Raw genomic sequence first — 14,468 nt, forward strand, 5'->3', positions numbered from 1 at the left:
CATAGCTGTGGACACCCAACATGCATTGCACTCCTCCCTCTGAAAGGAACGGAGGAAAGGAACTACCGTTTTCGCTGCAGGTAATGGCTCAGAGCGGTAAAGAATCCGCAATACGACGAAAATACACCGATGGATTGTTTAAAAGTCTTTGGGTCTGCAGTCTGCATGTCAAACCTGATGATTTTGAACGAGACATGACATCGAAGTGCAGTTTAACAAGCTCCCTGGCCTCCGCCAGATGGCGCTTTTTACGTAGTCTGGTGGAGTGTTTTCAGGGCCCATTGGAGAAGCGGATAGCGTCCTGCAAAGGCACAGAGCGAAATAACATTTTTTCTTCTACCATAATGGCCTTAGCTTCAAACATTCCATATATATTGATTTATGGTCACCATGGTAGTCTTTACATTCTGTCCTTAACCCTCTATAGAGTTGTTTTCATTGTTAGTGGTGGAGTCGGCCACTTTGATGATGATTCAGCCTTCCAATGTGCTGCCTCGCCTCCTTCATCTTTAACTGGCAGACGAGGTTACATGATTTCCACCTACAGCCGTAACTGTTGTGCACCAAAGTCATTTTGTCCCAGCCCTGATTTACTAAATAGCTCCGGCAGTTCGAAACAGTATTGTCAAATCTCCAGTGGTGGACAAAGTTCATGGTATCATATATGTATTAAGGCAAACCCAACATTTTCTACTTCTGCTTCATTAAAAGCATCAACTGGCAACATATAGGATCACTTCTATTTTCAACCAATCACAGGGAGAGCAACGTATCTGATGCAACTGTTCATCAATAATGCATTTATAGAACATGATGGCTGTCATTTCTGGCATCTGCAGATGATAATTAATATTTGCAAGGGATTAACCCAACTATAAAAGCAAAGCAAAGCAGAGCGAGCTGCAAGACAAAGAGCTGCAGACAACAGACTTCACACCTCCAACTCCTCTGCAAGGTCAATGAAAACAGGCTGATTATTATTCATAATTGAAACTAAATGAGTGTATTTGGCATCCATGTAAACAGAGACAGTTGGTCTCGTGCTTTTTCTTAAGAAATAGTTGTGCCAAGAATTCTGGGAGCCGTAGTATTAAACCACACCTGCTGTTTACATCAGTAACCACATCTGAAAGCTGCAGGATTAAAACTTTAACTTATTGCCTGTTATGTTTTTATATCTTTACCTTTCTTGGGTGCTTCTTTTGTCTACAACTCCAAATAAAGCTGCTAGGACTTACAGACAGATTAATAACTGTGGCATTCTGGGGGCATTTCTGCATGTAAACAAGCCGCTTTACATGCACTTGCAGACGGATGAAGAACAGGTTACATTTTTTATCATTAAAAGGTGAGAGTAAGCATTTTTTCCCCACTACAAAACGTTCTCTTCTACGTGCAGCTACACCACATTCTCCTCCACTCTCTTCCTCTAACTTGCCCCCTTTGAAAACTTCCAAATGATCTCTCTTCTCTTTTTCTGTCACTTCTCTCTCATTTACATGTTTCTTCACCTTCTTCAAAAACCTCATCCGCTTCTTTCACTTCCCACTTTCACTCCACATGTTTCTCCTCTGCTCCGATCTTGTTTTCTCTTCTGTAAGGTTTTCATAGGCAGACTCCCTCTATTGCTTCAACACATTCCTTCACTACCTGCATTTTTCAAACTCTTCTCCAAAGCCTCCAAATGATCTCATCTGTCCTACTTTCTTCATTTCAACCTCCTTTTACTTTCACATACCTCTCCATTATCTCCTGATATTTCATATCTTTCCCCACGCTCTCCAAAAACTCCCCAAAGTCTTTCTCTCACAATAATATTTTCACTTTCTCTCTTCATTTCTTCACCTCCCAGCAGCCAAGCCTGATTTATTTTTTCAAAACCCCCTTAAGGTGTTTTCTAACCTTTCCACATAGTTTAGCTTTTGCTTTTACACATCACCTCACTGCTTGCCCTCTCTAAAAAACTTAAAGATTTCATTCTCTTGCAGTTTTGGATCTTCCTTTTGGGGTCATCTTCAAACATCCTTCCTTCGTTTTACCTCCCTTTTTTGTGTTTTTCTCTTTCTTCCACCCTTCTCTGTACTGTCCTTAGCTGCTTTGCCAATAAGCACACAGAGTGTTGCAGCAATATGTAGCACATCAATGTCCTACTTAAATGTCCTGTTTTTAGATCCAAGTCCCTCTATGTAGGCCAGGGTCCAATGCGAGGCTCAACAGTTCCTCTTGTGTATCATCTATCTACAAATAAGTACAGGCCCAACCAATATTTCAGACAGACACTATTACCGGGATAATATGGGCTTTATCAGCAATGTTCTGATAACTTTTTTACGGAACATTTTAAGCAGAAAATAATGCTTGGAGGCGTTTGGTCGCATCCCATAGTCTTTTGTAAAAGGATTGATTGACAATGTATAATAATGTTGAATATCGGCTAATCTCAAAGGTTTCAGTTTTGTTCTCTTTGGCGGCACCTATGGTGATAAACAGGAATTACAGGAGCACACATCCCAGATATCCAGACTGTGTTGCATGTGTGATGTCCACGGTTGGCTCCGGTTGGTTGTAACTCTTTTCCTCGCTGACGGTCGCTTTCCTTTTTTAAGCCTTCATCTGCACGTCGAATTTGTTTCTTTTTCTTTGGATTTTCACTTCTTGTTGAAGTTGTATCTGTAGTCATCGATCTTTTCTCTGTTTGTTCAGCCATAGTAGATTACTGTTTACTCGCAACACTTGCTGAGACCGGAAAAGCAGCCGCTTAGCTCCGCCTACCCTCTCTGGCAGACCAATGATCTGCAATTTTTTTCTGCGATAGTCGCCACAGACACCCAGTCTGTAATACTGCAAAGGCTTTCATCAGTGGGCCATAGGCTCAATCACCATTGTGTTATCTCATGCGGTGATTGATAGAGACTTAACATTTATTTAAATTAAAATCTTCAAGATTATATCTTTAATAAGAAACCTTCTGGGTTCCTTTGAAAAGCCCAAAATATTATAGCCCAAAAATCACTTTATAATCCACCATACCCGTAATCCTCTTTAAAAGAGATATTGGTTCGGGATCTAATAAAAATAAGGATAGAGAAGCACCAATCATAATGAAGTATATATAAAATAAAGAACATCAAATCCTTAATGGTATAGCTTCTCATGCTCAGTTAAACAGATTGGTTTCACAGACGTATGATTGCTTCCTGGCAATGTGTAATAAAAAAATCAGTCGAGCAGTGTTTGTTCAAGCATCAAGGCAGCATCTGTCTTGTGAAGTGTAACTGATAATGCAGGCAGGACTCTGTCTCTTAAATAAAAACAGTATCCAAACCATCGACAAGTACTGTGCGCCGGTTTAGCTCCGTGGTTAAATCGTGGACCCATGTACAGAGGCTTAACAGGGTTCCCACTCTTTTTACGAAATTATTTTCCAGGACATTTTCCAGGAGTTTTTCCTGACAATACGGGACAGCACTTGCTCTCAAATATATATCATTTACAGGTAGGCCTAGTACTGACACTTTTAACCCCAGTTTTATTCCTCCTTTTTTTGATGATGCAGGTTTCCAGGATATTTGGTCATTTTAATCAATTTCCAGGTGTTTCCAGGACTGGAAAATTAGTCTCTAAATTTCCAGATTTTCCAGGTTTTCCAGGACGCGTGGAAACCCTGCTTCAGCCCTCGATGCGGCGCCCCCGGGTTCAACTCCCACCCTCGTCCCTTTGCCTCATGTCATCCTCCATTCTCTCTTCCCCTGTTTCCAACAATATCCACTGTCCTCTCATTTAATAAAGGCATAAACGGCCAAAAAAAACGCCCCAAAAATTAAGCTACTCCACAGGTATCACAGTGAGTGAAATATGCAGCTTGAAATTGGCATAGTTATTTTTAACATGGCACACCTTGTGATTTTGTGAAACGCCTTTTTCTGTAGGTATTGTGGTTTAATGGATGTTATCTGTCTTACATTAAGCAAATCGGACCGTGCACTATGTGACTTGGGCAATAATATTATGGCAATAAAACATGTATTCATTGTAGCTATTCATTTCATTTTTTTGACTTGAACAGTGGACTGAGAGGCTAATCAGTAAACCAACTAATGGGATCAGCTCCATCTTGAACCACCATAAACCATCAATGGTGGGTTAAGAAGCTGTGAAGCCAAATCCTGATGAAGGGAACCTCTGCATTACGCCATATGCTTAATGATGCTGGATCTGTTGGTCTAGAGCAGACACTATTACAGTGAAAGACGCAGAGCATTTAAAGTTTGGACATCCAACATGTCTTCGTCTGAGTAAGAAAAAAGACTTGCTGCTTTTTGAAAAGTTAGTTGCTGCACTATCACACATCATAAGCTTTAAATGTGACTGTGTCCTCATCCTGTCGGATCCTGCAAAGCTTGCTTGACTGAATATTTTTAAAGGCCTCGAGGCTACGACATGTTCATACCCACACCACTGTGTTCTTGTGTTTCATGCTGTCCCCTGAATCATCTCATCACCCTCTGGACTGTCCCGACCCCCCGGTTTGTAATCTGCTGCTGCCTTGAATCATCCTGACATCTTCTTCCATTCCAACCCTCAGGATGAGACTCACTGCTACTGATCGAGTGTGATGAATCAGTTCACACAGGATACTGAGTCATGTTTCACTGAATCCTCCATCCAGCTGTCACTCGGGAGAGAACAGCTCTACTGACGGCGAGGAGAGAAGCTGCCTCGCAGCAAAGATACTAAGTCTCTCTGGCAAAGAGTGTGTTTGTGAGTACATGAGGCAGAATGGAAATATCAAGAGCGTGACACGTTTCCTGTTTGTTCCTGGATGCCATCTGCTCTCCCACTACTCACTTCCTGCAGTGTGTGTGTGTGTAAAAATGTAAAAACATGTGTGTCTGTCTCACCCAGGCGACTGCCGTTGCGTGGCATTGCCATGAAGGACCCAAGGGTGCCGCCGATGACGCTGTGCGGCCGGCGGAGGGGGGGCTTCTTGAAGGAGCCGGTGTACTGGTGCAGGAAGGAGTGCATGCTGTGGGAGGTGGGGGGGCGGCCGTTCCTCATGAAGGGCTCTAAAAAACACAAAAAACAAAAACTGTCATCATTCCTGGTTTTTATTAAAGCCGACAATCCTCGACGCACCGATCACAGGTTCGATTCTCGGTCTGCCGATCATTCGGTGCATGTCATCCCCCCCTCTCTACTCCCCATATTTCCTGTCTCTCTTCGGCTTGTTGACAGCAGGATAAAAGAAGAAGAAGACAGCGTGATGATATCGGACAGTGGTGAAAAGAAGTTAAGAGATGCGCAAGCCACTTTCTTATTTGTTTATACAATTGTTAATTTACAACTAAACTAAACACGTAAATTGTTTCATCTCAGTTTTTGTCAAATTCAGTGAAACTGACACCAAATTGCAGTGAATAAATACATTAGTCCTGTACTTTAACTTTTTAAGGGGCATTGTGTATTCTTCAGCTATTTAGATATCGTTTTGTATCATTATATGATTGTCTTGCACTATATTAATTATCGCAGAATCGCTGTATCGTGATAATATCGATATCATGGGCCACGTGTCACGTATCGTATCGCGAGTTACCCTGCGATTCCCACCCCTACTTGCTGAGAGCTCGAGAAGAAGCTCAATCAAAGAGACCAGGTATACCAGGTTAATGAGAAAGAGTTGCTGCGTGTTGAAAGTGATAATCTCAAAGATTTTCTTGTAAATACATTTCTGTTAAGGACTATCTGTCGCCGAATGAGGTAACACAATCGTGATTGAGCCTATGGCCCACAGATGAAAGCCTTTGTATTTGCAGTATAAAGTATAATTATGGACTGGGTGTCGGTGGTGACATTCGCAAGCAGTACCCAGTTAGTGACGGGTTTTCCATCAGCCAGCAGTGGTGGGTCTGCCAGAGAGGGTAGGCGGAGCTAAGCGGCTGCATTTTCGGTTTTTCCAAATGTTGCGAGTAAACAGTAATCTACTATGGCCGAACAAACAAAGAAAAGATCGATGACTACAGATACAACTTCAACAATAAGTGAAAATCTAAAGAAAAAGAAACAAATTGGACGCTCAGAAAATCAGGAGTTACAACCGTAACAAAAGGAACCAGCCGTGGACGTCTGGTTAAAATGAGGAAGTGTACTTCTGCAATTACCGTTTATCACCATTAGAGGTGCCAAAGAGAACGAAACTGAAATCTTCGACATAATATCTTTAAGCTGTAAAAGTCGTAACGTGAGTGAAAGAAGTGTGAAAGAAGTGTGTATCCCCAAGTCCAGACAGAAATACAGCTCACACCTGCTGTAAAGTTTGTATTTCAGCTGTTTGGCGTCCACACTGCCAGTGGACAACTTTGTTTTTAAATCCGCTTCATCTTCTGTCACAGTGAACTTGAAAGGTGCTGATTATCTAATTTTGTTAACCTTTGTGCCAGGTTAGCTGTTTCCCACTTTTGGCTGCAGCTAAACATTTGCCATACAGACATTAGAGTGATAGCAATGTTCTCATGTAACCCTTGGCAAGAGAGAAATGAAGAGAGTCTCCAATGACATATTTATTATACTGTATATAAACACTATCAAGCAAGCAATATCAAGCAATATGTAATGTCCAATAATTATAACCAGCAGACAGAACACCCAGCGCCTGACATATGTGGGCAAACAGCTGGAGAATGGAAAGTAAACACTTATATTACTGGAAAATTGATAGCCAAAGGGAAATGATGTTACTCAATCAATACTCAACACATGAGCCTCACTTACAAATCTAATTTCCAATCCTAGTCGGCAAGGAAACCCTGCAAGCAAATATTACAACCCCGTGTCCTCCCTGTGGGCTGAGCGGCTGCTCCAGTTCAGCTGCAGCGAACAAAAAGGTCATAAAGTTCTCTCTGATCTACATCAGACTGGCTGAAGTCTGTCACATCTTGCGGGTTTATCTTTCTGCTCCTGCCAACTTTCTTCAGTTCATTCGACCTTTTCGACTCCAAGCTGACAGACTGGGCCGTGTTTGCACACGTCAGCCCAATAAAATTAACATTATGCTGCCTTCGGGTGCTTGTCAGACATATATGAATTACAAGTTGAGCATGAATGATATTAACAAGGAGGTGAAATAGTCGGGGCTTGTTTGAGATTCTCTTGGCTGTTATAGACACATTATAGAAACCTGAAAAGCAACTGACAATGAAGTAATAAAATATGTCTCATACTTCAATTTAAGATTTATTGGTTACATAAAAACCCACTTTTACTGACTATGTTTACATTCCTTAAAACTGGGGCTTTCCAGAAAAGTATATAGTACTTAAAGAAATGTGAAGTACAATTACTTGCTTTACTGCCAAGTTACATGAAACAATCTCCAGTACAAGCTTAAAGGAGCAATTTGTACCAGGAAAAAGCCACTGTCAGTCGAAGCTGGTGTTCTCTGTAATCGATAGTAGCAATAATATTTGAAATCGGCGCTATAGCTGTGGAGACAGTTGTACAAACAACTTGTGGTTTCGCCCAGTACTCTAGCAGAGGTTTTCCAGGGCGCATTGGAGAAGCGGATAGCGTCCTCCAAAGGCACAGAGCGAAATTGCATTTTTTTCCAAACATAATGGCATTAGCTCCCCATAATAGCATGATAGGACTGAGGTTGAGAAGCATGAGCCAGTAGGTGATTAACTTAGCTTAGCCCGACTGGAAACAAGGGGAAACAGCTTGCCTGGCTCAGTCCAAAGGTAACAAAATCCGCCTAACGACAGCTCTAAAGCTCAGTAATTATCACATAATAGTATTTCCAGTCTTTGTGCTAAGCTAAAGCTAACCAGCTTTGGGATGTAGCTTCAAGTCTAATGGACAAAAATGAGAGTTGTATCAGCAAGAAAAAAAGGAAAAAAAAATTGATTGTCTTCTCCATTTCACATGATTATTCTCAACAAAAGTCTGTACTGACCTTTGACCTCCGTTACTGCTGGCTACCTGTAGTTTTTAAGTTTATTCTTCTGCTGCTTCATTTGTAAGTCTTTCTTGATTTGGAGCATCAAGCGAATGACTGAAGTGTTGTGAAGCTTGTGCAGCTGTCAATCACACGTGACAGCCAATCACTTTCGTGTTGCTATCACACCAGGAGCTTTCTCAAGCCAAAACTGGCAGAATGTTATGTAACAAAGAGATGTCAAGGAAGATGTGTTTGCTGCCTGTGAATGCTTGTTCCCAATATACTACTTGTCACTTGCTCAGCTGCTTTAAGAGTGTGAATGTGTTTGTTTTCAAGTATCTCCCCTGCTCTTACTCCTGTTACATAACTTGATAGAGAGCTACTCACTGGCCGTCCATTATAGGTGTTACTGACACGTGCTGCACTCTCTTTAAATCAAATTCAGTGTTTCATTATTTATATACCTCTGAGAGCCACCAAGAAACTGAAAGCTCTCTGTGTGCTTGTGTGTGTGTGTGTGTGTGTGTGTGTGTGTGTGTTTGGGTGTCGTTTTTACATGCCCGCTGACAGACATGTACAGGAAGATATAAAAATCAGACCCATGGAATTTCCTTCCCTAGATGGACTGGGGCACTGATTGATCAAAGAATGTTTTACACCAATTTTACCCTGATTGTTGTGAAGTAGATCAGTTTAAACTAACATGTCCTCATACACCTAAAAGTTAAAGTTGTTTTCTGCCTCAAGAAGATGATGCTAGCACACAGACATTAACCGTAAACAGCCCATTTTTCTGCAATTACACCATAAAGAAGGTCTTTATTATGGCTGCAACACTTGCATATTGCTGCCCTCATAGCTTTCCTAATAACAAACGTCTTTACAGTTTGATCTTGACCTCTGCTAGGAGGGTAGAGAGCTCCTTCACCTCACTGTCTCCCCAATTTGTGGACATTTTTGGATGGTCAGCAGCTTGCTTCTTTCCCCCAAAAGCCTCAAACATCTACTCCTGTCCCATCTTGGCAATTCCCCCATTTGCACAAGGAGGATTGGCTACGTTACTGCCCCTTCTGCCACTTTAGAGGTGCATTGCCCCCCATTTTGCAGCAAGGCAGTATGAGAACGCAACATACCCGCCTTGATCAGGGTGTTTAAAAGGGGGCTAATAAGCTTCTCTTTCTACCAGAACTCGTCCAGTTACACAAAAAGAAAAGGTTAGAAAATAAAAAATAAAAGCGAATTATTCCGTGAATAAAAATATTTCTAAAATTGGAGTTTCATCATGATTGATGTCATTGCTTTTGTTAAGTACTTAAAATGAATTTGTCGAGTTTTACCGTTGTCCTTGGTGCCGCCGTCCTCCATGGTCATCTGCTCGGCCAGTTCAGACAAGGACTCGTCGATGGTCTGACTGGAGCGAAGTGTTAACGACAGACGCCTCTTAATCCTCTTCATCTTTTCCATAGCAGGGCAGTGCAGGGCCTGTGGGACAGACACAAACACACGTCAACATTAATTCAGCTGTAATTGACTGATACAAGATGAGACAAATGCAGGGCGCATTAGGAGAATTGTTTTGTTGTTTTGTTTTTGGGTGCATTTGTGCGTGCACAGCATGGGGAATTCCAGAGACCTCGGTACAATCCAAAATATCTGAGCTCATGAATAACATAAATCTGCTTTTAATCCAATATTCATCCACTCGGCAAATGCTTGAACAGCGCATGAATAAAGCATGAACAAAGCATGAATAAAGGATGAATATCACAAGACCTGAGAACAGCTGTTTCCACATACACACAGTTCAAATGTTTATACATGGGGATTAATAAACTCTAATTGAAGTCAAATCAGTTAGCACGCACACACCTCTGCAAACGCATGAGAGTGCTGCCCCAGACGAGTGTGTTTGTGTTGACGCAGCAGCCTTCCAGGTCGCAGGAAACACCTTGCTCTTTCTGCCTCTAGCCAGTCTCTGCTCATTGTGTTGCCCTGTTAACGCCCCATGCAAGTGTGTGTGTGAGACAGAGAGAGAAACGTACACGTCGGGTGAGTGGAGGAAATGCAGTAAGGAAGCAGCAGCAGGAATGCCCCGCCCGTCCCGCCCGACCCTCAGCGCAAAACAAACTGACCCCTGCCGTCACCACCACTCTCTCTCTCTCTCTTTCCTTTTCTCTTCCTCTATTTTTCAGTCTCTCTCAAGGTCGTTAGCTCCCCTCATACTCATGAGACACCATCTGCCTGTAGCCACACAGACACACACTCACACACACCCCCTTAGCAATTTGTCATTGGTGATGCTGCGAGGCAAGAATCACTTCATCAATCAGGATCGGGGAGTGTGACCGCAATCTCACACCAACACACAACCACAACTTGTTCATCGGATTCTGTGCACTACAACACGTGAATTTTTAAGGAATATACGACTATTTGCATGTTTGTGTGCGTGCATGTGCAGTGACATGACCTGAATCTACTCTCGGCTGGCTGCAGTTGTTTCTAATTAAATCACGACAGGCTATCAAAGGAGGATTTTACTCATGAAATGATTTAATTTCATTCATATGAATTGCTCTGCAGGCATATGCTTTTTAACAAGGTCTGTTAAGGACTTTGTAGTCGTGCGTGTCTTAAAGTACTTTGAGTTTTTTAAAAGTTAACTATTGAATTATAATTGATTCCACAATAATTATATATTAAAGATCATATTCTGGCTTTAATTCTAACTAATAAATATCTTGAAATGTATGCTATTATTAATCAGATTTCTTCCAACAAACCATTATGACTTGTGGAAATTCTGACACAAAGGCGCTACTTGACGTGATGATACAAAAAGTACATTTCAAACCCTTTAATTCAGAGTCTGCGGCTGTTCTCCAAGACCAAGAATGAAATTGCCAAGCTCAATAATTGTGGAAAAATGGATGAGATGTAATGAATGATGACAAATGAAAATAATGTCATCGGCTAATGAAGGCTGTGTCTTATGATCCAAGGCCTGGAACAAGCAGATCATTCGACCTTTAGTTGACTTTTTAGATAAAATCTTTATTACAGAATGTGGAAAATGTTATTATCTTTAATAAACTCTGATGAATGGTACTGTAAATGGACTGTGCTTTTCTAGTCTTGCGTCCTCTCAAAGCTGCTTTTACACTACGTCACATTCACCCATTCACAAACACACAGTCACACACTGATGGCAGAGGCTGCTCGGTAACGTGCCCAACTGTCAATCAGTCTTCACATTCACACACCAATGGGAGCAATTTGGGATGCTGCATCTTGCCCAAGGACATTTCAACAAGACGGAGGGAGCTGAGGATCAAACCTACAAACTTGAAAGATGACTCATTTGACTTCCACATCCTACATAAAGACAGAATTTATGCCATATTTAAGTTGGTTGCAAAGTTGTCTTCTACTGTTTCCAGCAGACTGCACACTTTTTGGCGTGACTGCCGCCCCTGTTTACGGCCAGGAATCGCAACAACATGTTTGCTGTAGTCGCAGCCGGTGTAGATTGCAAAATAGATGCTGCCGTGACGCTTACGTGTCGCGCATGTTCGTTTGACAGTGTCGGTGTAGATTCCCAGTTACATATCCAGGTCTTAATGATACATCAATGCTTTAAAGATTTCATGCTATTAACTAAATCTACGATTCCGGAGGTTAAAAAGAAGTGACGTTACCAGAGTCATGTTACTTGAGGGTACATCAGCTGCTACAAGCGTAATAAATCGGATAATTGTATCATGGGTAATTTAGGTGGCTGATTTAGAAAAGGAAGAAGAATGCATGAAACTAAAAGGGCTACATCTTTGGTTCTGCTGCATTGAGTTTGATGCTTTTTAACTCTGATCTGAAATCTGACATTTGTATAGGACTGTCATGCTAATTTGATGATTATACTTAAACATGTTACTTCATCCTATTAGGAAGTTAAATACAGCCATAGAGGATTCCTTTTCCATCATTTGCAACACACACAAGCAGAGATATGAACAAGACTAGGTCAAATCCTAGTATGTGGCTGACCACATCAGGTTAATATGCGCTTTTATGGGTAATATGTTACATTAGGCCGATGACAACGTGGTTGAAAGCAGGACAGCGGATGAGCAGCGGAGCAGCAGCCCCGCCTACTCCCCTTGAACAAAGTATCCAGAGCCGTGTAGACAGAGAGTCGCGTCAGTGGTCCATGAGCCGCCATTGCGTCAGTCAGTCAGTCAGTCAGTCACATGCAGACCCATGTGTAGGGCTGACCCCGGTGGTTAGCCAAAAATAGCTTCCTCTGAATTACTAGTAAACCAAAAATATTGAACACTATACAAATTTCTATCTACTTTGTATACGACCATGTCATCTGAGGAATAGTAAAAGTAACATACCTGCTACTTGAGTTGAAAATTTCAACTCAACACACACGCTGCAGTGTCTTTGTCGCACTGTCCATTAACTTGCGTGTGATTAGCCCACTTTTAAAAGGGGAAGTGTGTCATGCTGGCCCCGGTGGCCATATCCACATGCAGATCTGATGACGCCACACGCGAACTCAATCACACACACACACGCGCGCAGACACAAAGCTATCGTACAGTCTGGTAATGGGGAAAAGAGAAATAAAATTCCAGTTAATGAGGCCGAAAATCCTGCTCGTAAAAATGCAAAAATAAAATGACTGCATTGGAGAAACATTTAAACACACACACACATTCTCTCCCTGACACACACACAAACACACTCACTGTATGTGAGATAAGCGCTCTTTGTCTCCTTTGTAGAGGAGTGTAACAGAGCCGGGTTTTATCTCTGCAGCAAACCAAAACAAAGAGACTCATGTGACGCGATGTGTGTGTGTGTGTGTGTGTCTGTGTTTTTGAGTGTGTGTGTTGAGGGTACAGCATCTGGCACATATGAGTGATGTGTGTGTGGGGAATCAAACATGAAGAGCTGCACAAGCGGTCTGCCCGACGGAAGAGAGACACAGAGGCAGAACTGAGACCCCCCCTTGACTCTCTCTCTCTCTTTTTCATCATCAGCATCTCCAGAAATTCTCTTACACACACATTTTGACCCACATTCCTGACAACCCCCATTCCATCACTCCTCTACCCCCTCATGGATGCCTCCCAAGTGCATTGTGGGTAGTCCAGAGGAGGAGACTTCAAAGGGCGAGCGAAGGGGGAAGAGACGACTGGCGACAAGGCCTAATTAGTGGGCTAACAATTACACACACACACCTTCCTCCCTCCATTCCTCATCTTCCTTCCTTCCTCTTCCTTTCCGACTTTTTCCACTCTTCTTTCCCAACTCTGAGAATGAGGTAATGAAACGGAAAATGTGGCGCTAGATCTAATCTGAGAGATGTGGGAGAAAAGTGTGAATGTGAAGAGGAGGAGGAAGAGTGGGAGGAGGAAGAGGAAGAAGACAGGGATAGAGAGAGAGAGAGAGGGGAGGAATATCGGAGAGAGAAAGTGAGTTTATTTGGGCGACCGGAGTCATAATGGAGTCTTTGTGTTTGGTTAAGAGCCATGAAATCACCAGAGTGACTGCAGGCATGTACAGTGCTGAGAGAGCGAGAGAGAGAGACAGAGAGGGTGGTGGTGGTTAGACTCAACATGAGGTTTGGTTGCAGTGGCTGATTTCTGTGTTTATGGCAGATTTGGGGATTACTTCGTGACCAATTGAGTGTGAGTGTTCTCCAGATCCAAGCGGGTCATAAAGGGCTTGTTCCCTTTGTAATTCTCATTAAATTAATGTTTTCATAATTTAATTAGTTGTTAAGTAACTGCTCTACAAATCCCAGTCATGGTGTGTAAGGATGGGTTTTTGATCTTAATACTGCACTAAGTATTAAAAAGGGCCTATTTATACTTGCATAACATCCAGCTACATGTTTGATGCACCTATGGCCCACGGATGAAAGCCTTTGCAGTATATCATATTTTTATGGACTGGGTCTGCGGCGACATTCGTGGAGAAAATCACAAGCGGCGCCCAGTTAGTGACACATTTTCCAATCACCCAGCAGTGGTTCGTCTGTCAGACAGTGTAGGCGGAGCTAAGCGGCTGCACTTCCGGTTTCTGTGAGCACTGCGAGGAAACAGTAATCTACTATGGCTGAACAAACAAAGAAAAGATGGATGACTACAGATACAACTTCAAAAATAAGAGAAAATCCAAAGAAAAAGAAACAAATTTGATGGCCTCTGTGGACTCTCTTTCTGATGAAAAAATATTATTACAGGTAGGGATGCACGACATTATCGGCACGTTATTGCTATCTGCAGATTATGGCTTGAAAATACCATATCGGCATCGGCAGATATGTCCTTTTTCTGCCGATATTTTCAGCCGATAAAACAATGCTTTATTCTGCCTAAATACTCGATGAGTCCCTAAAAAAGCTTTTTATATACATTTTTAAAAAGCACTGTATTATGTTATTTCTGCATCTGCCAGTGGGCCACTACAGAGTAGTCATGATATTAATTCCACTACAGGGGAGACTTGATGTTCTTTG

At 42.1% G+C, this 14,468-nt stretch overlaps 1 protein-coding gene across 2 annotated transcripts in view; it reads right to left on the bottom strand.

Moving 5' to 3' along the window:
- Nucleotides 1–14,468, bottom strand: part of cdk17 (cyclin dependent kinase 17) — a 52,043-nt gene that overhangs the window by 16,934 nt on the left and 20,641 nt on the right. Inside the window, exons 2-3 of one of the 2 annotated variants that reach the window (XM_069670838.1) lie at nucleotides 9,274–9,418; nucleotides 4,902–5,066 (exon numbers count right to left, since the gene is read on the bottom strand). In XM_069670838.1, coding sequence (XP_069526939.1) covers nucleotides 4,902–5,066; nucleotides 9,274–9,400 — 292 coding nt within the window. In that variant the 5' untranslated portion in view covers nucleotides 9,401–9,418. The remainder of the gene's footprint in view (nucleotides 1–4,901; nucleotides 5,067–9,273; nucleotides 9,419–14,468) is intronic. The other variant, XM_069670839.1, reaches the window with a different exon arrangement.

The sequence above is a fragment of the Semicossyphus pulcher genome, unplaced genomic scaffold, assembly GCF_022749685.1.
Source record: "Semicossyphus pulcher isolate SPU_LCO1_2020_fin unplaced genomic scaffold, fSemPul1.0.p SCAF_20, whole genome shotgun sequence".
Taxonomy (NCBI): domain Eukaryota; kingdom Metazoa; phylum Chordata; class Actinopteri; order Labriformes; family Labridae; genus Semicossyphus; species Semicossyphus pulcher.